This window comes from Enhydra lutris, unplaced genomic scaffold, assembly GCF_002288905.1.
Source record: "Enhydra lutris kenyoni isolate GAN:26980312 unplaced genomic scaffold, ASM228890v2 scaffoldscaffold6, whole genome shotgun sequence".
Taxonomy (NCBI): Eukaryota; Metazoa; Chordata; class Mammalia; order Carnivora; family Mustelidae; genus Enhydra; species Enhydra lutris.
The window spans coordinates 25340760-25364698 of record NW_019154090.1 but is presented as its reverse complement, the minus strand read 5'-3'; the positions used below and the strand labels follow the sequence as shown (position 1 = coordinate 25364698).

The following is a 23939-nucleotide window of genomic DNA, read 5'->3' as shown; positions in this document are numbered from 1 at the left end:
TGGGCCTGGGCTCTCTCCTCGGGGCAGGAAGCGGCTCTCAGCCTCCCTCCCCAGGAACCTCATCCTCCTGCTCTGGCACGGCTTGGGTCCTACAGCCGGCTCTAGTTTGCTGTGTGGCCTCAGGCAAGGTCCCATCTTCTCTGGGTCTTGGGTCCCGCTTCCAGACCCAATCTCCTGGGGTTCCTGAGGAAGCAGGCAGGGCGGGCGATCTTTCTTGATGCAGAGACGTGGCACTGACGTGGGGGTTCTCAGACAGGGCCGGTATCACCATGCAGGCCTTGCGACCTCCAGGTGGGGGTGGGGTTCAAGCAGCCTGGAGTGGGGGGCGTGTCCTGGACAAGCTCTCTGATATTGTCCCCACCCCAGCCCACAGATCTCTGGGGGCAGTGGCCAGGACAGCCATGGCTCGGGCGCACGGGCTGGGTCTGCTGCTAGCGCTGCTGCTGCCGGTGGTTGGCACTTCCCTTCCGGGCACCGTGGTCAGACTCAACAAGGCCGTGCTGGGCTACGGTAAGAGACATGCCGTTCGCCTGTGCCCTGGGTGTCTGAGCGCGGGCATGGGCATGGCCCCAAGGGTGTGTGTATGTGTGTGTGTGTCCGTGACCCCAAAAGCCCCATGAGGACCTGGATTTTATCTCATGCGCTGTTGTGTCCCTGGCCCCCAGACAAGGTCTGGCAAAGTGCCACTCAGCAAACACGAAGTGAATGCCCGCGTGGGAGCATGGCCACGTCCCCTGTGCTGGCGTGCGTGGGTGGTTGTGCTCACGTGTCTCTGTGGTGTGGGATGGCTTGGTTTGGCTGACTACTTTTGTTCGTCTGTGTCTGGGTAGAAGTGCAAATTCGTGGGGATGTGCCCATGTGTGTCCTTGAGTGTCGGGGAGGGTGTCTAACCGTGTCCCCCGTGCCATGGTATGTGTCTGGGTGTGTGTATACGGGTGTGGCCACATTCCCTGGGGATGTCCACGCGTGTGTGCCCGGCAGGGTTGGTGTGTGCACATGCATGATGGGGGAAGGGTCTAGCACAGGCCAGAAGGGAGTGCCCCGGAGCTAGATCTCTGTCAGGTCACAGGGAGAAGACCAGCCCTGCTCTGGGCCCCCTCGGGCAAGGTCTCTATCCTATGACACTGCCCCCTCCTTCCTTCTAAGACCTGCCCAATCCCCGGAGGAAGGCATGATGAGAAAACCTAGATCCAGGGAGGGACAAAAGCTTCCCCCAGTTGCCACCAGGAACCCACCAAAGTTGGGTCAGGGGTGAGAAATCAGAAGCCACTTCCCCCAAGACCAGATCAAACTCAGATTACAGGATGAGGCACTCAAGTCAGCCCGCAGAAGAGGCTTTTGGTGGCCCAGGCCAAGGAGCATCGAGGCAGCAGCATCCCTGTGGCGCATACACAGCTTCCAGGACCTTGTATCCGGGCAGAGAGGCAGGCAGTGAAGGGGGTCAGTGACCCGTGTTAGTGACCCATGTTAGTCCATGTCTGGCACATGGTGCCATTCACGGAAGCAATAGGCAGGGACACAAGGCCTTCTGCCTTCCGCTGGCCAGCCTGCCTCTGCCCGTCCTCTGTGAGGCTCCTTTGTCTCCAGCGAGCCATCCCAGGCGCACCTGCCTATGTTCTTGGTGGAAATCCAGCGGGAGGCCCAGGCCACACACACCTCTTTCTAAGGTGGGGCTGGGTGGCTTCTTCACAGCGTTTTTCCAATCCCACCTCGCAAGTCCTAGACTTGAAGCCCTGTGTCGGGGGAGCACTGTCAATGGAGTCCAGGGGCCTGGGTGTGAGTCTTGGTTTAGCCACAGAAGGCCAGGCTGGGGAAGGCTATCAAGAACATAGAGACCACAGGCTCCCTGCTCCAGGCCCTGAGCAAACTAAGGCCCAGAGAGATGCAGTGACTCGCCGGTTCCCATAGTGAGTCTGAGCGAAGTTCAGGGCTCTGGACTCTTCATTTGGTTCTCCCTTCCCACCCCGTTACCCCTCGTCTTCATTCCACTTGTGTTAAATTGCTTAGTTAGCACCTCCTTCACCTAGAAGCACAGGTGTGTAAGGAAGTCCAGGGCTCGGGCGCCGGGTGCCTCCGCCTATCCAACTTCCCCTTTGCCGGGTGTCTTCACCTCTCGGTAAACTGGGCACAGGGTCGCAGCTACATCACTCAGAACAGTGCTTGGCCCAAAGGGAGAGCTAGAGAAGAGACATTCGTAATTATTAGACAGTAAATAGCGACAGTAAGAGCCAACATCCACTGTGCCCCAAGGCTTTAAGGAGACACCATGGGATGGGCACCATCAAAATCACTGGAAGTTTACAGAAGGGGAAACTGAGGCACAGAGCAGCCACATCAGTAGGGAGTAGCAGAGCTGGGATTGGTACCCAGGATCTGAGGGACTCCAGAGTCCTCAAACTCTGGCCCTCAGAATAGCACCCCCATCTTCTGTCCCCCTCTACTGGGAAATGCTCCTTCTGCTTGGGGACTTGGGGAAGGCTCCTGAAGAGATGAGATTGGATCAGAGTCTCGCAAAAGAGCAAAGGATGCTCTTGTTTTTGAGGAGCGGGGCAGACAAGTAAGATTTGGAAAGGCTGAAGCAGGAGAGGAAAAGCAGACCTGGCGGGGCCGAGTGTGAGTGATGTCCCTGTGATGGCCTCCCTGCGACCCAGCTGTTACTCCTGCCCCGAACCCGTCCGAGGGCCAGGGTGACCCTTCCAGCCTCTTCGTCCTCCCCGCCCAAGATGTGGGGCAGATGGTGGAGGGTCGTGTGGCTTTGCTTGGTGGCCCCAGCAGGCAGCCTGACCTTATCCTGCTCCGGCCCCGCAGTGTCAGAAATCGGCAGAGCCCCTCTCCAGCAGGCCCTGAAGGTCACGGTCCCGTATTTCTTGGACTGGAATGGAGGGGTGCACCAGCCCACCAGGTGAGTGCTCCCACCTAGGGGGGAAAATGCTTCAGCCTGCTGCTCACCCCCCCGTGATGAGTACCCCACATAGAAGGGAGTCTTTCCCAACAGCTGGATGAGGCCTTCCCTCCCACCCCTTAAGTGAGTGGTTACAGATGATCAAGGAGGTGGGACGGAGGTGGAGACTCGGGGGCAGGGGGAGCCTGGTGCCTCTGAATTAATCTTGCCTCCAGGGCATAAGACTGTAGCTCTTGGGTCCCCAGGGCTGGCAGGACCCTTGGCTACTTTTTCCAAAAATGAGACACCAAATTTAGACACAAGTCGGAGCCTAAGCACCCCCACAGAGACTCAAAGGCCAAGGGAGATGGGGGCCATCTCAAACTCAGATCCAAGGGCCGAGGGAGTTGTCCCCAGCCACGTGGGAACAGACTCACTATTGTTGGATCTCTGGGTTCCCAAGAGAAGTCATATATATATATATTTAAAATCTACCAAGTTCTGAATGATGGCAACTAATTTAAAAACATTTAAAACGTTCAGACACTGGGCAGACCAACCAACAGCTGGGGTGGAGAACCCCGGGCGGGGACCCGAGGGTAGGAATGGGGCACAGCTCTTGCAGATGGTGAACCGGGATGACAACGGACACACCCGACAGTCGAGGATTACTCAGTGTTTCAGGCTTGGTCCCACGTGACTGTTGGCCCACAGCACCGAGTGTGCTTGCTAGCAGAAGTGGGACTCTATCCAAAGGGGGCTGTTGAGCAAACAGAAGCAGGGTCGAGGTCAGCCTGTGTCCCAGAGAAAGTCCCGGAAAGATGTCCGCCAAGTGCCAACAGTGAGAGCGTTTGAAGGTGGAGAATTTTTTTTTTTAAGATTTTATTTATTTATTTGACACAGAGAGAGAAGGATCACAAGCAGGCAGTGAAGTAGGCAGGGGGGGGGGTAGCAGGCTCCCTGTTGAGCAGAGAGCCCAATGTGGGCCTCGATCCCAGGACCCTGAGATCATGACCTAAGCCGAAGGCAGAGGCTTAACCCACTGGTCCACCCAGGCGCCTGGAGGGTGGAGTTCTGATGTGACTTTTCAGATTTATATCATTTTGTCATGTCTGTTCCCACCCCCACCTACGGTGTAGGGGAAAAGATGACTCATTTAGGAAAAAAAGGAAAAGTTACTTAGAAAGTACTTAGCAATCAGCATAGACAGCTTTGAAGGGAATGAGTTTCCTGTCCCTGGAGGGCTGCCAGCCAAAGCTGTTGACGCAAGTGCTATAGAGGGGATTTCTGCCTTCCATGGATCCCACCTTCCAAGCTTTCCCGAACTCTGTCAGAAACTAAAATCCCTCCAAGACCCGAACACTCATCTCCCACCATTCCTGTCCCAGGCTTGGAATCCTCTCTGCACCCTTTCCCTGCCAACTGGTTGTCCAACAACCATGGGGCTTACATGCTCCCTACGGCGGAGAACTCACTACCTCTTCCTCATCCCACGGTTCCAATAGTCAGAGTTCCTCCTCGCAACCTCAACAGTGGGGATATGGCTTATAACAGCCACCTTGGAGTTGATTTCAAGGTTTAATGGGAGCCACGTGTCACCTCCATTCTCACCCCGTAGGATCCAGATTTCGAATGTCCGTGTGTCCCAATTCGACCTGAAATTCATTGCCAATTTTGGGGTACGCATGTTGGTAGCAGCCAATTTTACTTTCAAGGTCTTCCGGTGAGTGAATCTCCTGGTGGGGCGGGCAGATGGATTTTCAGGGAAGCTCCAAGGGACAGAGTGAGGGGAGAGGGGCGAGCAACTCCCAGGTCCTGCGCTCAAGCCTTCCACTCCCTGTCTGGTGCTCTTTCCCCCGCTCCCGTGGAGGCATGAGACAGTGAGAATTCAAGACCCTAGGCCCTGCTCTGCAGCCATGCTGGGCAGCAGGTTCACCCCTGCAGCCCTCAGTGTTCACCCCTGCAGACCTCAGTCTCCTGCTCCAGGAAGTGGGAGGGAACTCTGCAGCACGGCGCTGGGGAACGCAGGGAACGGCTCCATGCTGTAGTTAAAATCACACCTCCCCTTCCACAGTGCGAGCCACAGAGTCCGTGCTCAGTAAATGTCGTTATTAGAATTAGTCCTGTGTCCCAGTCACTTTGTATGTGTCTGATTTCCAAAAGATCGGCTGGGCCTCCAGAGGGATCTCTTCGATTTGAACTCGTCTGTGCTGACACGGCCGTTGTGTGAGTGCTGGCTGGGGGCCAGGCTCCACTCACGAGGCTACCTCACAGCAAGCTCAGCACAGCTGAGAGAGGGGCCGTCACTCTCATGTCCATTCGATAGAAGAGGAAACTGAGGCTCAGGATGGGCAGTGGCCGGCCCAGGATGTCACAGGGAGAGGGTTTTGAGAGCCAGAGTTCACACCCATCTGCTGCAAGGTCCATCACCTTGAGTGGAGTTTGGAGGTCCCTGAGCCTGCCCCCCAGACGGCCATGTCATGCTGAGTGGGGGTCTTGCCTGTGTCAAGTGGAGGGCAGGCCCAGACTGGGGGAGGGGGCTGGGGGGCGGAGTTTTCAGGGTGGGCTGTGCTGGGTGATGCTGCTGGGGCTCAGGAATGGGTGTCCCACAGAATCCCCGAGCCCCTGGAGCTGACGCTGCCCGTGGTACTGCTGGCTGACGCCCGCGTGGCCCAAGGCTCCATCAGGACCCCCGTGGTCAGCATCTCCGCCTGCTTCCCACTCTTCAACGCTGCCCCTGTGTTTGAGGGCAGCGCCGGGTGAGTGCCTGGTGGGGCTGGGCTGCAGAGTCCAAACCCAAGGTGGTGGTGCCATTTCTTGAGCTTCCTACTCCAGCCTTTACCCAGGTGCCACAAGGGGCCTGAGAGACCCCCCAGGATCACACCTGTTTTATGGCTGAGGACACTGAGGCTCAGGGAAGGAGAGGGACTTGCCCGAAGTCACACAGAGAGTGTGGAGCCAGAGGTCATGTCCCCTCTCCCGCACCCCCAGTGCCCCGCCCCCACCCCGCAGCCCGTGGCACACCGGCCATTGCCATAGTACTCAGGGAGGATGCTGGCCTGATGTGGCCACTGCGGGCCTCAGGGGCTGTCCCTCCCTGCAGGGATGGGGATTCTGAGGTCCAGGGGGCTGGGACCCGTCAACCCGTCAACCTCACTGTGAGTCAAATCCGTGGCTCCCACCTCTGGAGCACCTGTTTGCTGTGTGCAGAGCATGTTCTAAGCCCTTTGCTACACCACAGTAGCCCCGCCAGGAAGACTAAGGATTCCCTCCATTTTACAAATGGAGGCACAGAATAGGTAAGTGACTTGCCTAAGTTTATACAACTGGCGAACGGTGGAGTGCGTTCGAACCCCGGTAGCCTGACTCGCCTCCTTTCACATGTCAGCTAGGTGGGCATTTGGAGCTGGCCTTTCCCCCAGAGGGGGCTGGGCACCAATCCCCCCGTGCTCATGTCCTGTGGCCCTCTCCATCCTCATGGGCAGAGGCTGCTCATGGAAAGGGAAGCCCAGAAGTTAAGGGCATTAAAAACTCAGCTGCCATCTCCCCACTTCCTCTGAGGCACAGTCAGTGAGCTTGGGGTGCTGCTTGGATCAACACTTACGAATGGATAATTCAATGGTGATACACACACTCACACACACACAATGGAAATTTACTCAGCCATAAAAAAGGATGAAATCTTATCATTTGCAATGACACGGTTGGAGCTTGAGAGTATAATGCTAAAAGGGATAAATCAGTCAGAGAAAGACAAATATTATATGATTTCACTCATATGTCGAATTTAAAAAACAAAACAGAGGCACAAAGGGGAAAAGAGAGAGAGAGAGAGAGAGGCAAACAAAGAAACAGATGCTTAATTAACTGAAATTTAAATAAAAAATTCAAGAAACCCCAAGGAACCATGGTTTGCTATGGATCCCTGCTGAGAAACCACTTACATGCATCTCCCATTGTTCAGAGGGGAAACTGAGGTGCAGAATGAGGAAGGGACTTTACTGGGTGTGTCACAGAGAACTGGAGCCCAAGCAGGAAGCACCTGCAGCTCACGGGGCTCAGAGCGACCGTGAAGCCCGCTGGCTAGGAATGTGGCTGAGTCTGGCCTTTGCAACATCTTCTCTGTCTCTCCTAAGCCTGGCCTCATCATCACTTTTGGTCACTTCCAAACCCCGAAACCGGTGACCTCTTCTTTGAGGCTCGGCTGGTGCTGGTACTGTGTCCGGCACTTGGCAAGGTGTGGAATGGGGCTCCTGGCCTCCTGGCTTGGGGGAGACACTTCTGTCTCAGACGGTGGCTCTGCCAAGAGAAACGGGCCCGAATGCGTGACCCACAGCTTAGGAGCGCCTTCTCTCTCTCTCTTTCTCTTTCAGTGTGGCGCCTGGGCTGCTTGTCCCGGTGCAGAAGCACATCAAAGCTGTGCTGCGGAATAAGGTAAAGGACCAGCTCTCCCGGGACAGAGGACCTTCTAACCTCATAAGAGGTGATGGATGAAAGGGGGATTGTAGGCATGGGAGAGATTGCGATTCTTACTGCTTTTTAAATTTTTTTTAAAGATTTTATTTTTTTATTTGACAGATCACAAGTAGGCAGAGAAGCAGGCAGAGAGAGAGGAGGAAGCAAGCTCCATGCTGAGCAGAGAGCCTGATGCGGGGCTCAATCCCAGAACCCTGGGATCATGACCTGAGCTGAAGGCAGAGGCTTTAACCCACTGAGCCACGCAGGCACCCCTGCTTTTTTAATTTTTTAAGAAAGATTTAATTTATTTATTTGAGAAAGAGAGAGCAGAAGCAAGGGGAGGGGCAGAAAGAAAGGGACAAGCAGAGCCCCCCTCCCCCACCCACTGAGCAGGGAACCCGATGCGGGGCTTCATCCCAGGACCCTCAGAATATGACTAGAGCTGAAGTCAGATGCTTAGCTGACTGAGCCACCCAGGTGCCCTGTTTCTCCATTGTCCCATGAGGGCAGGGAAGAGGCTGGGGCGAGGGTCCAGGGCAGTGATGAAGAGGCCCAAATAAAGGCAGGTTTGGGGTTGGGGGGAGCGCTGCGGCGGAGGGAGGCTCAGGCTCTTGGGCCAGCCCCAGTTTCGTGCTGGAGGCTGGGGTGGAGGCAGTGCTTTCAGGGGCCCCGTGGCTTATGAAAAAGAGACAAAATGAAAGTGGACAAGAGCGTGGGCACTGGAGCTGGGGGTGGCTTGGTTTTGAATCCTGCTCCCCACCTCCCCAGCTGGGACATTTGGACGAGTCATCTAACCTCCCTCCACCCCCAATTCCACACCTGTCCTGCAGAGAGTAAACCTCCCTTCCTGGGCACTGCCCCTCACCCCACAACCTGGAGTGGTTGAGAGGTGGGGTACATTAACATCCTGGAGGAGTTTAGAACTGTTTGGCAGAGTGAGAGATGGTGCCCCTCGGGCTAGGGTCCCACTGCTGGGGGAAGGTGGGGAGCCGCGTGTCCATCTCTGCCCCTTCCCACCCCACCCCATCTCCTGATTCAGTCCCTACAGCCTCAAATCCACCCACCTGATGCTGTCCCACACCCATCGGAAGTGGGCCCCAGCATTCCCATCCTGCAGATGAGAAGACTGAGGCCCGAGGGTTGAAGGCAGCTCAGCCCAACCTGGCCCTCTCCTCTGCTGCCTGGCCTCCCCTGGCCCAGCCTCCTCAGTTCTGCCTGCACCAGGCTGTGACCACCCTTGGCCTTGTAGTCAATCCTCTTGAAGTCCCACCCTTGATCATACTGACCCCAGCTTAATATACTTCTCAGGCTGCCCACCGTACCTGGGAGAACTCCAGTCTTGCTCACTGACCACCGCCTGCCTTCTCTGCCTGTAGCACTTCCCCTCCACTGGCCCTCTGGGTCCCAGTGCAGCAGGCTCCCTGCCTCAGTTGTCCTGGCCCAGCTGTGGCCACCTTGGGTGTGGCCCCCTGCTCCTGTTCTTTTCTGCATGCCCACGGGCCCTAGCTTCTCTGAATTCTCAGGGCCCAGGAGAGGTGCTGGAAGATGCTGGCTAGATGGTGGAGGAAGGGAGGGATGCCAGGCCCAGGACTAGGACCCTAGACTATCCTGGCCTCACCCCACCAGCCCCAGAGCCTTCCTCACCAGCCTTCCCCTCTGTCTTGCCGCAGCTGTGCCTGAGCATCTCCAACCTGGTGCAAGGCCTCAACGTCCACCTGGGAACTTTAATTGGTAAGACCTGGAAGCCGGGGGGGAGGGGAGACTGGGGCCCCTGAGCCCTGCTGGGACCCCCAAGACTCTTCAAAGATCCCCCCTAGTCAGGGTTGACCTCTGGGAGAGCAATCATAAGATGACTGAACAATTCTTGATGAACTCAAGGAATTTCCGAATTCTAGAATCGAGTCTTCAAATGTTTAGTGTGTGCATGCAAGTGTGCAAGCATGTGTGTGTGTCTGTGTGTGTGTAGTTCATTCTGTTTGCAGCTCTCTCCTCCCCTGCCTGGAGACTCAGAGACCCCATCCTCCTCTGGCTTTGCTCCCACATCTCCCACAGTGTCTGGCGGGCTCTCCCCCTGCACTCTGGGGCTCAGGGTCTCACATTCCATTTCCTGCTGCACCCCTTCTCCTGGAGGTCTCATGGGCTCCTCTGACTCAGTGTGCGCTCAGCAGAACTCAGGCTCATCCACTTGCAAGTGCCCCCGCCCCAGTTCCCCTTCTCAGCTCCGCCCCCCCCCCCAGAGGCAAGCCTCTCTCTCCTCTCCACCTGCTGTCAGGCTAGTAGTCCACCTTTGATCTTCCCGGGGATCCTCCTATCCAAGGCGGACGAGGTGTATACTACGAGGTGTATACTAGGAGAAAGCCTGTAGGCTTCTCCCCCTACAAGGAGACCCTGCGACAAAATGTGGACGTAAGAGGCTCGGATGCGGTGGGTCCTCAGGACACGGCTGGGGAAGGCACCCAGCAGCACAGGGAAGGAGGGCGTGCTCGGGAGCAGGCACTGCGGTGTGCAACTGGGGCTCACTCTCCCCGAGGGGCTCTTGGAAACTAAGGGGTCTGCGCCTGTGTCCTCCCTGACGGGCAGGAGCCGGGCTGTACATCGGCCAACCCGCACCACTCATCAGTTGCCTCCCTACCGCCCCCCATGCCTTCCTCCCCGGCTGCAGGCTGGGTCCCCAGGTTCACAGCTACCACGCACGGTCCACACAGAAGCGTGGCCTTGGTGGTGGCCTAAACGAGGCTCGATCAGGACTTCATCTCACAATACGAAGCTAAAAGCTATGAAAGCAGGCCAGCCTCGTCTTCTTCTTTTTATTTTTTACTTATTTGTATTAACATATAGTGTATTATTTGCCCCAGGGGTACAGGTCTGTGAATCATCAGGCTTACACGCTTCACAGCACTCACCATAGCACATACATTCCCCAATGTCCATAACCCAACCACGCTATCCCTCCCCTCCTGCCCCCCAGCAACCCTCAGTTTGTTTTATGAGATTAAGAGTCTCTTATGGTTTGTCTCCCTCCCGATCCCATCTTGTTTCATTTTTTCTTTCCCTACCCCCATGACCCACCACCCTACCTCTCAAATTCCTCATATCAGAGAGATCGTATGACAATTGTCTTTCTCTGATTGACTTATGTCGCTCAGCATAATACCCTCTAGTTCCATCCATGTCGTTGCCAATGGCAGGATTTCATTTCTTTTGATGGCTGCATAGTATTCCATTGTATACATATACCACAGCCTTGTCTTCTTTTCAGTAGTACTCATCAACATTAATAACAACACCGGTGACCCCCTTCCTATCCCCAGACCCGCCAAAAATGCTTCCTTTGTTGACCTGGGAGGTAACATGTGCTCAGGGAGCTCTGAACAGAATCCAGGCTTCCCTGTTTCCCCACACACCTATCTGAAGATGCTCCTGTTTGAACCACACTTTCTTCTATCTGACGGCTTTGCCTGGGATTCTAGCACTTTCCCTGGGTCACCATCACTGATTTTGGAAACTCCAGAGCTGTTGACTGCTGTGAGCTGCACTTTGCAATTGGTCGGTTTTCCTTTGTGCCAGGGGTTTACATCTGACGGTGACACAGCGTGGGACAGTTGCACGGGAATGAGTGTGTGGGGACAGGAGGCAGGGGCCATGCTGCTGTTCAGCCGGGAGGGATGGCCAGCAGCGTCCATGTTTATCTGTGTTGGGTTCTGTGGTCAATCTTTTCACATCAAGCTAGCTTTGGCTTTCTTGTGCCAACTTCTAACAACAGTCCCATGAGATGGCATCAGTATCCCCGATTAATAGATGGGGAATTGCAGGCTCTGAGCCTAAAATCCTCGTTGTGGTGTGAGAGTCATCCACTGACAGACCTGCGCTGGTTTTCTCGTGCTCTCATGTCCAGCCACTGCCCTGCCCACATTTCATGGCCCACCTCACAGTCCCCTCAGGGAACATTCCTTGATGACACCCACCCCCCTCAGTGCCACAACCTGCCTATTACCTTAACAGGAGGCACCAAGAGGACAAGGAGAAAGGATCTGGAATCAGAGGACATAAAGTTAAATTCTGGCCTTGTGGCTCCATTGCTGTGTGATCTTAGTGAAGTCACTCCATCTCTCTGAGCCTATTTCAATCCAAAAAAAATGGGCTCAGAATTCCCATTTCTCCCATGTGCTGCTACCAGACAGCCCAGGCTAAGGGCCTGGAGGACAACAGGCTCAGTAAACATTCGTCCCTCCCTTCTTCCTCAGTGTGGCGATCTCCATCAGGACGTCTTGTAATTGGGGTCCCAGCAAAGACTGGCTCTTGCCCTTTTCTTTGAGGAACTGAAAACAATCTAGTAAAGGAAATCTAGGCCTCGGGGATTGTATATATGAGTCACAGGTACCTAGAGTGTGGGCTGGCAGGAGTCACTAAAAAGCACAACTTAAAAGGCCATTCAATCACCTAGCAACATGTCTGGCAAAATACAGTATAATGAGCGCCAATATTTCCTATAACATTATTAGCGCCATTTTACAGATGAAGAAACTGAGGCAGTCTGCCTTGAGAGCTGTGCCCTTAACTAAGCTATAATGGCACTCTGTAAAGAAAACAGAGAAGGACCCAAAGCGACACCCAACTTCGTCGCAGCTTTACTGAGGGAGGGACAGATGGGAGGCCATTTGTCTCTGCGGAAGAAAATACTGAAAAAAATAAATTTGAGATTTGGGGCTATATTTTTTTCCATCCTTCAAAAAATGTCTATATGTCCACAGTGAATACATATTATTTTAAAAATTTTCATGTTTTTATTCATTTTAAAAACACGGAGTCCTGTATTCTTTTTAGTGTCCTGTCCTCTGAGTCACAGTTATGGGACCACCACCAAACTCGAGATACAGAACATCTCGCCAGCCCCTCAAGTCCCTCTGAGCTGCCCGCCTCCTGCCACCACCCCAATCTTTGACAGCCTACTGAGCTGTAGAAATGGAATCATAGTGTATTGTTTTTATGATCACAAGAAACTACCAAAACATTAGAGGAGATAAAATTAAATCCAGAAGAGACATAGAAAATCCAGCAGAAATCTGATGTGTGTGCACACGCACACACACACACACACCTTGGTCATTTGGAGCCTTTGAGGACCTATTGCTAAAAGCTGGACTTTCCTGACCATGGGGCTGAGCCTTCATCTGCCACACTGGCTAGCCTCACTGCGTCCAGAGATACGGTTCCCACAAGGCACTTGCCCTTGGCAAACTTTCCAATCAGAATATGTTGAGCGGGGCACCTGGGTGGTGCCTCTGCCTTCGGCTCAGGTCATGATCTCAGGGGTCCTGGGATCAAGCCCTGCGTCTGGCTCTCTGTTCAGTGGGGAGCCTGCTTCCACCTTTCTCTCTCTGCCTGCCTCTCTGCATACTTGTGATCTCTGTCTGTCAAATGGATAAATAAAATCTTAAAAAAAAAAAAAAGAATATCCTGAGCTTTGGGGAAAACTTGCCCTATAGAACTGGACTCTCCTCTATGCCTCCCTGAAGGGCTCCCTGAGGGTGTCTTGGGGAGCCCCTGCTCCGTGCTTCTGCACTGCATGGCCCCAGGGGTGCGTGACTTTGGGTTTCTGTAGGAGGGCTGTGTGATTAGGTGGAGAGAGAACGTGGTTTTAGAGCCAAGGAGACCAGATACACGACCCTGGGCACAACTGAACTCATCAAAGTGTGCATGCTTGCGCACGCGCGCGCGTTTGTGTGTGTGTGTGTGTAAAATGGGCTCCTAATCTTACAGGATCATGGTGATGATTGAATGGGACAGTGTAAGTCAAATGTCCAGACCTGCATAAGTGTGAGCGCCATTCTTTTTCTGTGGTTCCTTCTTTCTTTTTTCCTTCCTTCTAATTCCGTGTCTCTTGTCTTTCACTGATTAGGAAAACAAAAACCCGAACTGTTAGTACTGTCTTAACAAGAGTCCGTAGGCCCCAAGTGGCTGATTCCTGGGTGTGTGAGTTTTGCAACCGAAGGTCCCTTACTCAGAGGCCTTTTTTCTTCCCTTTTCTGTTCCTTGGCCTGGGTCTGGCTAACCAAAGTTGTCCGATAATGGAGTTTTCTAGATCAGTGAGGCTTTGGTGGAGATGGCTAAGTGTACCATCTTTTCTTCTTTATCCTGCTCTTATCGAGGCCTCACCCCTGTGGGTCCGGAGTCCCAGATCCACTACTCCATGGTCAACGCACCCACCGTCACTGAGGACTACATTTCCTTGGATGTCGGTGTAAGTGCTGCCTTGTCTGCCCAGAGCTGGGGGTGCTTGTTGCCTCTGGAGTCCTTGGGGTCCTGGGACATTCCTAGAGGAGCAGGGGTGTTGAAGGGACAGGAGCTGGAATGGCATTTAGAGGCGGACACGGGTGTGAGGCCTGTCGGGTGGGGGGCATCTGAGAGCCCAGGGTCGGGGACAGAGCTGCCACCCTACTGAGGCGACCACTCCTCTCCCTCTTGCCGCCCACCCACCCCACAGGCCATTCTCTTCCTTCTGGGTAAGCCCATCGTCCTGCCCGTGGAGGCCACCCACTTTGTGCTGCCCGCTCATGTGGGGGCCGCTGGTGCCATGGCAACCGTGGGCCTCTCCCAGGACCTCTTCGACTCTGCCCTCCTGCTGCTGCAGAAGGCTGGTGCCCTCAACCTGGACATCACGGGGCAGCTGGTGAGGGTCGGACCCACTGCCCCAAGCACGGGGGACAGGCGTGCCCTGTGGCCCAGCCCAGGGAGACCCCACAGAGGCCAATCTGTGGGTAGGGCCGCCCGAGTTCTGGGGACACAGGGTGGCTGTTGGAAAGGTGGAAAGGGGGCCGAGGGGAGGCAAGAGGTGTTTGAGTTTGAGGAGCGGCTGCCCTAAACCCTGTCGGGACGTGGGGGCTGATTTCAGAAGTCAGAGGACAACTTGCTGAACACGTCCATGCTGGGCCAGCTCATCCCTGAGGTTGGTGACATTTTTAGTCATTTCAGGGACTGAGACCTGGGACTGGGGTGGGAGCTTCTCTGACTGGGGGCCTGCGCTGGCTGGGATCTGTCCTCTGTGGGCTTCAGCTTCTGTCCTTACCGCTGCGCCTTCCCCACCCCAGGGATGCTCCCCCTCGCCCCCGCCAGATATCATGCTATTTCCCTCCTTCTGTGCCTTTGTCCAAGCGCTGCCTTCTGCCTGAAGGGCCCTTTCTGCTTCCCTTTCTCTTGTTCCATCTTCAAGACCAAGCCCAGGGTTGGCTTCCTAGGGGAGGACCCAATCCCCAGTCTGGTCCAGGAGCCTCTTTGAGCTCCCACAGCCCCTGAGCTACTGTCCCTCCTGGCACAGATCACACAGGCTGTGCCCGTCTTCATGCCTGTCACCACCTTCAGGCTGGGTGCCCCCGAGGGCAGGGGCCTGACAGGGACACACCTCTGTGGCCCAGTCACGTATGATTGGTGGCTTGATCAGCGTCTGAGGCACAATGCGCAGAGAGCCACCCAGACTTTGCCCCTAGGTGCACTCCTCCCTCTCTCCTTCTCCATTCCCCCAGGTGGCCCGCCAGTTCCCTGAGCCCATGCCTGTGGCACTCAAGGTGCGGCTGGGTGCCACACCTGTGGCCACACTTCATACCAACAATGCCACAATTCGGCTGCAGCCCTTCGTGGAGGTCCAGGCTGTGGCCTCCAACTCGGCTTTCCGGTCCCTCTTCTCCTTCAATGTGGTGAGTGAGGTGGGCTGGTGGGGCTGGCCGGGAGGGCTGTGACTCCCAAGATCTCACTTCCTGCCCCACTTTCCTCACTTGCTCTGCTCTATCCACAGTGGTGTCCTTGCTATTCCTTCTCTCTGCCATGACATTCCTGCCACAGGCCCTTTGCATGTGTTGTTGGACCCTGTGTCTAGGATACTCTTCCTCTAGCCCTTGGCATGGCTAGCTTCTCCTCATCTTTCCAGTCTCAGCTTAAATGTTGCAGCCATTTTCAGGGCAGCCTTCTTGGACCGCCCTGAGAAAGATGGTCCCCATCAGCCCCCCAACCCCCCATGCTACCATTTCCAGGCACCTGCTCCTAAGGACCCTGTCTGGTTACTTTGGTCACTGTTCACCTCCTCCCCTGGCCTGTGAGGGTTCCCAAGGGCAGAGGCCTGGTCTCTCTCATTCACATTGTGCTGTGTGCAGGGCTTGGCACACACGGATGCTTCTTGAACACCTGAATCGGTCAGAGATGGATGAGAGCCGGTGGCCTCCTGAGGGCTCCTCTGTGGCTCTGTGTTCTTTGACCTTGCTCTCCCTTCATGCCCAGGTTGTGAACTTGAGCCTCCAGCTCTCAATGTCCAACGTGAAGCTTCAGGGGACCACATCTGTGCTGGGGTAAGCAAGGCCTCCTGGGTCCAGCAGCCTTGGTGTGTTCCTCTGTGCAGTGGGCCTGCAGCCACTCATCATATAGCGTCACCTGTCGCAGTGTCAGTCAGAGGAGCCTGGGAGGCAGCACGTGTGGTGTGGTGGAAAGGGGGATCTAGGCCCCAGCTCTGACCCTCCTGTTTCGTTTTCAGGGATATCCAGCTCACCGTGGCCTCCTCCAATGTGGGCTTCATTGATGTGAGTGTGGGGCTGGGATCTCCAGAGACCCCTCCCTGTGTAGGACAGACCTTGAACCCATGTGCTAGCACACCATGATCAAGCTTCCTCCCAGGGTGCTCGGGAACAGTGGTCAGTGGGGGGCCCACCCAACAGATGGGCTGTCAGCCGGTCAGTCGGCCGGTCAGCCTTGGTTCCTCAGTGGGGTCGGTCAGTCGGCCAACCTGTCCCTGCCAGGTGGGTGACGACTGGTTAGTCCAAGAATCTCGGAGTGTATTGGTAAATCTGACAAGACAGTGTCACACGGGGCTGGCTGCTCCTTCGGCCACATGATGCAGCTGGGTCCTTAGCCACCAAGCAGCCCTTCACTGGCCGGCCTCTCAGTCCCTAAGGCCACCCACCATCAGTCCATCATCCATTGGTCAGCACCAGCAAGGTGGCTGGGCACCTGGCATCGGGCAGTCCGCAGCCACCTGTCGGCCGTGTGGCATCTGTCAGGCCAGTGCTGGCCTCAGTCTCCTCCCAGAAGGGGTAGTTGGACTCTGCTTGAAGGCAGGACAGGAGTGACCTGCCCCCCTCCCCCTCTCTGCTTTTTGTGTGCCTGTCTGTGTCTGTCTGTGTGATCACGTGTGGCCCATCTGTCCATCTCTCCCTGCCCCTCACTGGAGCGGGCCAATGGCCCCCCATCTCCCTGATGACACGGCTGCAGACAAACCAAGTGCACCCGCTCGTGGACACCCTGTTCCAGAAGCCCCTGCTCGATCACCTCAATGGTGAGCCCTGCCCCCCACACCGGTGGTTCCCCGGGGTTCCCTCCTGACACACTATGGCTCCACATTCCCTTCCGGGCAGCTTCCCACCTCCCGGGCTCAGAGGTGAAGAGGGTGGGAGTTTTTCAGTTTTTTTCTCCTCCCTAAGCCTCAGGTTTCCCTTCTGTAGAGTGAGTATAATAATGATGGCCCCCCTCCCTGGCCACGTGGGGGGCTCTGTGTCACAGCGCACACGAGGACCTTACACGGGGCTGGCTCCCAGCGGGGCTCCCGGCGGGCTGAGCTCAGTTTCTCCTTCCCCTCCTGCAGCTCTCCTGGGCATGGGGATCGCCCTCCCCAAGGTCGTCAACCTTCGCTATGTCAACTCTGAGGTCTTCGTCTACGAGGTGCGTCTTTGTGTTTTCCCCACCCTTGGGGGAAGGCTGGGCTTGGGGAGGCAGGACCCCCTCTTGTCTTCCCTCCCTGCCAGTACTAGCAGTGGAATCACAGGCTTAGCCAGGCCTGGGAGTGTCCGCTCTTCCTGCTGAGACCATGCCATGAATCGTTAGCCATTATGAGACGGAAAATTTAGGACGTCCAGAGACACTGGGGCAAAGGTCTTGCCCACCCTTTAGTCCTCATCAGATATCATGCCAGGCCACGTTCGGCAGCTTCAGTCAACCTGTGATCTGTGCCCTGGGGTGGGCACAGCCCTTTGGTGTCTGGGGAAGATGACAGAGAAACTTCTTCCAGCTTTGTACACAAACCTCTGCAGGCTGGATGGGGGATGGGGGCCTTCCCGACCCTTCTAAAATCACTATCTGTGATGAGAAGTTGTGGCCCAGGAGAAGTTCAGTCACCACTGCCCAGGGTGAGACCCTACAACTTCTTTCTGTTTCACCTGGGATCAAAAAAAAAAAAAAAAAAAAAAAGATAATATTCTTTCTATTCACTCAACAAGACACGCATAGGACAGAAAGCTTAGCCAAGGTCCCACAAGCCCAACGTCTGCATGTTATTCAGATCCCCCAAGAGGGACCCACTGATGTTTTTCCAGAGATGATGCCCTGCTTGCTTAAGAACTATGGTCCCAAGGCCCTTGAGGGACTGCCCTCCACCCTGCAAAAAAGCAACAATTGGCACATGTTGGAGCCTGAGCTGTTAGTGGGAATTTCCCCAAGACTCTTGCAAACAGGCACGGTCGGGGGCTGACCCAGCCTGGTACTCAGAATTCCAGCCAACTGGGTCCAAAGTCAAAGGTCCCTAGACCAGCACTGTCCAAAACAATGTTCTGTGAAGATGGAAGTCTGCCCAGTCCAGTGCAGTAGCCACGGTCAGCCACTGGGCCCAGGGAGCTGTTGGGCACTTGAAATGTGGCTAGTACAGCTATGAAGCTGAATTGTAAATTTTATTTAATTTTAATTGGTTCTAATTTAATAACGGTTATGGTATTGGACCATGAGCTACGCATGGGCAGGACTGGGTCTGCCTTGTTCCCAGCAGATGGCACAGGGCTTCCCTTAGGTCAGAGGCTTGGCTTAGAGCAGAGGCTCAATGAAGATTTGTTGAATGAATGAATGAATGATCAGCAGGCCCTGAGCACGTTTCTGCAGTGCTGTGTAGAGAGCAGAGGACATGTGGGAGGCTCCTGGCTCTGCTGGGGAGACTTGCACCCAGAGAAGACACTCAGTGTTCGGACTCCCAGTCCTAACACAGCGCTGGTCCTCACCACGCCCACCAGACTGTGTCACTGGGGGATCTGTCCCTGTGCTCTGGCTGTGTCCCCATTGTGGGCTTGCAGGGACAGCCGGAAACTGAGGCCAGAAGAGGCAAAGGACTGTCCTCAGTACATACCCAGCAAGAGTGGCAGAGCGTGAGCTCAAAGCCAGGCTGATAGGGCAGCTGGGGGTCCTATTAGTCCTCAGGTGGCCTCCAGCCTGGCCCAAGGTTTTCTTTGCCCTCCAGGGCTACGTTGTGGTATCCAGCGGACTCTTATACCAGCGCTGAGGGGGGACCACCAGGAGGAAACTGAGGCAAAGCCACGCTTGGCCATCACCAGCGAGCTGGAGGATCCAGCCAGGCTGCTCAATCTTCTCTGAATGCCTGAGCACCCCTCCCTGTCCTCCCATCCTTCCCCTTCGCTCCCCTACCCTCCTTCTCCCTCCCTCTCCCTTCCCTCCCCCTCCTGTGATGTGAGCAGTAGGTCGCTCTGCTCCTCCAGGCTGTACCGACCTGTCCCCTCTCGCATTAAACATTTCCTCTTGAGCCACAACTTCCAGCCAGGCCTGGTGAACTTGGCACAAAGCTGAGGCTAGCCGCCTCCATCCGGTTCTTGGGTCCTGTTTGTCCCTGGAGCCACCAAAGCCACCTGCAGAAGAAGAGCGTGTTACCAGGTCTCTGCTGACCAGATCTGTTGCCTCCCTCTCCTGCTTGCCCAGAAGCTTGGATTTTGAAAGGGGGCCCTTGGAGAGCCGCAGAATGGCTGGGAGTTACCAATACCACGGTGACACTTGACATATCTTGTCCTCAACTGGTGGCGTCCCCCTTCTACAGTGTCAAACCTGTCTTGTTTCTAGAACCTCAGAGGAGTCTACAAGGAGCCTACAAGGCAGGCAGGCTTGTGGGGTTCCATTTGGCAGAGGTGAAGACTGAGGCCCAGCCAGAAGAGCCACGTGCCGGGTCTCAGAGCGGGATGTGACAGCAGATGCCTAAGCCCAAGGCCTTCCTGAGCTCCAGGAATAAGATGTCCAGTCCCACCCCCCACCCCCCACCCCTGCATCTGGGGCTTGTCCTTGGGTCACAAGCCTCAGGTGACAGGGAGTGCACTGCCTTCTTGGACAGCCTCTCTGTCTTGGCCTTACTTGGGCCATAGGCAAGTGTCTGTAGAAAGGAGGGGGCCTGCTTCCTGGGGCTGTGGCCCCACAGGCCAGTCTCACTCCTTTACTTCTTTACCTCTACAAGCTCTCTGAACCCCGCGGGTCAGCACGACAAGATAGCCTAGGGAAGACAAGGGACGCAAACCCTGACAGGCGAAAACCATGTGATTTTTTTCCCTTGATAACCTAAGCTCTTAGCCAAACAGAGTGTTCCTTCCTGCCTAGATATACAGGCTTCACGTTCTGTTTATGTTCCTCGGGGGGTGAAAGGTGCCTGAATTCCAACCCTCAGTGAGCAAGGGCTTTGGGACAGTGGGACACTAGCCTGTCTCCCTCTAAGGCTTACGGGTTCACCCTGAGGTCTTGGTGTGACAGGCTGAGGGGCCTGGACAAACCCAGAGTCTGGATGGCAGGTGGCAGGTGTGAGCAGTGCTGGGGGGAGGGGCGCGGTTGTAACATCCAACCTCGTGACTGTCTTCAGGAGAGCACAACTTTTCTTCCATTTGGTTGCTTAGTTAATTCATTCATTAATCCTACTTTTATTGGGACTTAATACAGGCTTAGCCCAAGGCTGGGTGATTTAGAATAGGAGAAAGATAAAATTCTAAGATACAGACCCAGCCAGGAGAGGAAGGTGATAACTTAGGAACAGATTGTGGGGTCGGGATCCAGGGTCCATGCAGGAAGCGGTCAGTGCAGGGATCCGACCACCAGCCGCTGAGAAAAGTCAGCATCGCCCTCACTCTGACGGGGATGCATTGATTTCCCTCACTTATCATAGGACAGTGTAGGTGTGTTCAGAAGGTCACTGACCCTCTCAGGTCTGGCCCCTCCACAGATCCATCCACACCTTGCACACTTGCCCTCTAAGCCTTTGCCTTGGCTTTTTCTCTCCCAGGACATCTTAGGCAAGGGGTTTCTCTAGCCTCCCCACCATGTCCTTCCTTGCCTCCTCGCTCTCCCCACAGTACCCAGGACGGCCCTGGGGAGAGGCAGGGAGGGCCGGCTGACTGGAGGCACACGGTGTTTGTGTGAGGGGAGATTTGCCCCCAGGAGGAGGAGGTGAGGTTTGTCTGTCCGTCTGCCTGTCAGGGGCGGATCAGCAGGGATAAAACGATGCTATCTGCGGACTGGCTCCTCCAGCTCAGGGCTCAGATCAGGATGGAGCCTGACTGGACCGACCTAGGACCTTCTCTCCTCCTGTCCCAACCTGGCTTCCTTCCCGCTGACCTCAGGCAGGCCCTCACCCACTTTGGCCTCAGAAACCCCAGTGCACATTGAGCACAGTAGCCTCCTCCGTCTTCCAGAGCTCTGGGCTCCCTTCGGGGTGGATGAAGAAAACCTCCATCCTCCAGCAGCACCCCGGGACTCTCCGACACTCTCAAGGGGTCCCCCCGCCAGGCCTCCTAGGGCATCATGGAAAGCACACGAGAAGCTAGACAGCCAAGCCCGGGTTCCAGCCCCAGCTCTGTGGTCGGTGTGGGTGCGGCCCCGGGATCCCCCTGCCCTCATTGTCCTAGGTTCGGACCCAGAGAGAAGCTCAGCGGCTATTCATCAACTCCCGGCATTTCCTCCAGGAGGGTCCCTCTGAGGATCCCCCATGGGGCCATTAGCTCCTTGTGTCCCCTGTGCATCTCCGGCGGTCCGGCAATGTCTGCCAGGCCTTTGCACTTGCCGACACCGGCCTGGAACACCTTGAGCAGGGGCTCTGCTCACTCCTCGGGCATCAGCTATAATACCCTCTGCTCCACGAATCTTCGGCACTAACGTCAACTCCTTGTTTCCCTTCCTGTCTCATCCCCCTGGCTCAGCGGCTTCTACCACCCTTACCACCCCAGGAATTACCTGGCTCTGTGATTGTCAATTTGTGGCACGTCTATCTCCCACTGTAGGCTCTAGGAGGACCCCAACAGCCTAGTACAATGCAGCACCTGCACAGGCCTGGCACACAGTAGGTTCTCAATAAACATTTGTGGAAGAAACAGATGAGTGCCAACTACGTGTCCAGCCTGGTGGGAGGTGTTGAATGCAGGGAAGGGGGGTGCAGTGTGAGCCCTGACACCGGCTAAGGTGACCGCATCCTCCCCTTCCCAGCGCCCACCCTCGTGCAGCACCCAGGCTCCCCAGCCACTCTCCTCCTCTGTGTTATTGATATTGGAACAGACTGAAGCATCACGTGAGCTTCGGGGCTCCTGTTCTTTGGGCCGCTAGATAATTATCTGGGCCTTATTAAACCCTTAATTACCCAAACAGCTAATCAGGTTCCTGAATATAAGGACTTTCTCGTCCCAGGGTTGGGAGGCAGAGGTCTGTCATCTGCAGGCTATCCCTGGGCTCAGCAAGGTAAGGACAGGCCCCATCCGTGGAACTCTCCCCAGATGGTGTCATCTCCAGCTCTGTCATTTTACAGATGAGAAGAGGCCCAGAGAGAAGGGACTTGCTTGAGATCACAGCAAGTGGGTGGAAGGTCAGGGCTTGGATCAATGTCCCGACCCTTGCCTGGTTCCCCCCCACCCACAGGAAGCCACTGAAATCTTCAGATGCTGCAGGACTTAGGCAAGATGGAGACAGAAGATCCAAGGGGCCTCTTTGGGCTCTGAGACTGAGGGAAGACCGTGGAGATCCTGCTTTGCAGGAGCTCAGAGATGAGCTGGGGCAACAGGGGCAGAGAGAGGGAGGAAGGGACTTCAGTTGGAAGAAAACATGTGAGCAAAGGATGGGGTGGGGACAGCTGGAGACACTCATCTTCAGTAGGATGGATTAAAACAGTCAAGTTCAAGCTGTGATCTTTGAGACTGGGGGTGTATGTCTCCTCCTCCTGGTGGAGGAGACAAAGGCTGAAATTAGGACTTGAGGATGAGCAGGCTGTGGATTGGGGTGGGAAAGGGCATTCGAAGAAGGAAGAACAGCCTAGGCAAAGGACAAGCAAAGCCAGAAACAAAACCTTAGCATTGACTGTCCCAGAAACACTCACACAACCCTGTTACCCCAAGCTGCTTATCCCCCAAGTAGCCTTTTCATTTTTTAAAAAAGTTTTTATTGACTTATTTGAGAGGGAGAGAGCATACACGACAGAGAGCACAAGTGGAAGGGAAGGACAGAGGGAGAGGGAAAGGCAGACACCCCATCAAGCAGAGAGCCTGATGCGGGACTCTGTGCGAAACTCAATCCCAGGACCCTAGGATCATAACCTGAGCTGAAGGCAGATGCTTAACCCCCTGAGCCACCCAGGCGTTCCCTACCAGAGTGGCCTTAATACCTGGCAATAGTGCTGGCCTGGGCATGGGAGACTGAGTTGGGCTGTCTTGGGGCTGGGAGATGGGACTGGGGCTGGAGGAGACCTTCACCAAGCCCCTTCCTGCTAGGTCACCCTGACATTGAACTTCACAGTAACTCTGGGGATTTTCAAAGAGGCTTGGCCTTGGGCATGCAGGTACCCCACACATGCCCGTGGCACATGAGTGTGTGTGTGTACAGAGGTCGAGGAAACACTAAGACTGATTTTGTTTAAGCCCAGAGAGAGCTTTAAAAATTGAATGAGAGACTATGGTGAGTGCTGTGAAGTGTGTAAACCTGGCAATTCACAGACCTGTACCCCTGGGGCTAATAATACATTATATGTTAATAAAAAATTAAAAAATTAAAAAAAATTGAATGAGAGAGAAAGAGATCACATTTTCATTTAGCAAATGTTGATTGTAGGCCTGAATGGTCTTCCTGGCCTTATTAAAGCTGGCTGCTTCTCATCCTTCAGGTCTCAGTCTCAATATCTCCTTCTCAGCAGGGGGGTCTTCCCTGACCCCCCCAGCCCTCATGCCCTGAGTGAGCATACACACGCACATGTACACGCAGATGCACGCACATGCACACGCACACACACGCACGCACAACCCCCCCCACACGCACACACACGCACGCACACCCCCCCCACGTACCAGCACCCACGGATGCATGCACACTATCCCATTCTATTGCTTCTCTTTAAGATTCAGGAGGAGTAGGACTATCTCTGCCATGTGTACCTTGTGGCCTGGTCTGCCTGGCACATAATAGACACTCAGTAAATGTGAGGTGAATGAATGAACGCAGGTATGGGCTCTGGCCGGGGAGGCGGCTCCAGTAGGTGCCCAGCTCTGTGGGTCCATGGAGCCCCCAGTGGTAGAGCCTGATGTTCGCAGGAGTCCAGCTGGAACTCCCCATCTCTGGGTGACTTAGGCCAGGCCCCCACGGTCCCTCCTTAAATCTGCTCGTCCTCAACTCAAACCTGAAATAATCACTTGCCCTCTGCTTGGGAGAATTTCAGGTCTTGGAAAGTAAGAGGGTGGGATTTCTGGGGGTCTGGGACTGGGGTGAAGCTTTTCTGGAAACCTTGAAGGGCCCGGGGAGGTCCTTATTCAGTTCTCTACTCACTGCCTATCAGACCTGTGTGCGT

At 55.2% G+C, this 23939-nt stretch overlaps 1 protein-coding gene across 1 annotated transcript; it reads left to right on the top strand.

Annotated features, from left to right (window-relative positions):
* Nucleotides 1-401: 401 nt before the first annotated feature.
* Nucleotides 402-18638, top strand: LOC111141804 (BPI fold containing family B member 2). The gene is made up of 15 exons (XM_022494624.1): nt 402-510; nt 2809-2902; nt 4500-4604; nt 5494-5640; nt 7255-7315; nt 9010-9070; nt 13489-13580; nt 13824-14009; nt 14232-14285; nt 14860-15030; nt 15608-15675; nt 15858-15903; nt 16592-16655; nt 16962-17038; nt 18597-18638. The coding sequence occupies exons 1-15, from the start codon at nt 402-404 to the stop codon at nt 18636-18638; spliced, it is 1377 nt and encodes a 458-aa protein (XP_022350332.1).
* Nucleotides 18639-23939: the final 5301 nt, after the last annotated feature.

What these genes read in the sequence shown, in the direction of transcription:
- LOC111141804 (XM_022494624.1), top strand. Translation starts at nt 402, where the DNA reads ATGGCTCGGGCGCACGGGCTGGGTCTGCTGCTAGCGCTGCTGCTGCCG. An exon ending in TTTACTTTCAAGGTCTTCCG is followed by an intron (nt 4,605 to 5,493) that starts GTGAGTGAATCT and finishes GGTGTCCCACAG; the next exon opens with AATCCCCGAGCCCCTGGAGC. An exon ending in TGGACATCACGGGGCAGCTG is followed by an intron (nt 14,010 to 14,231) that starts GTGAGGGTCGGA and finishes GGCTGATTTCAG; the next exon opens with AAGTCAGAGGACAACTTGCT.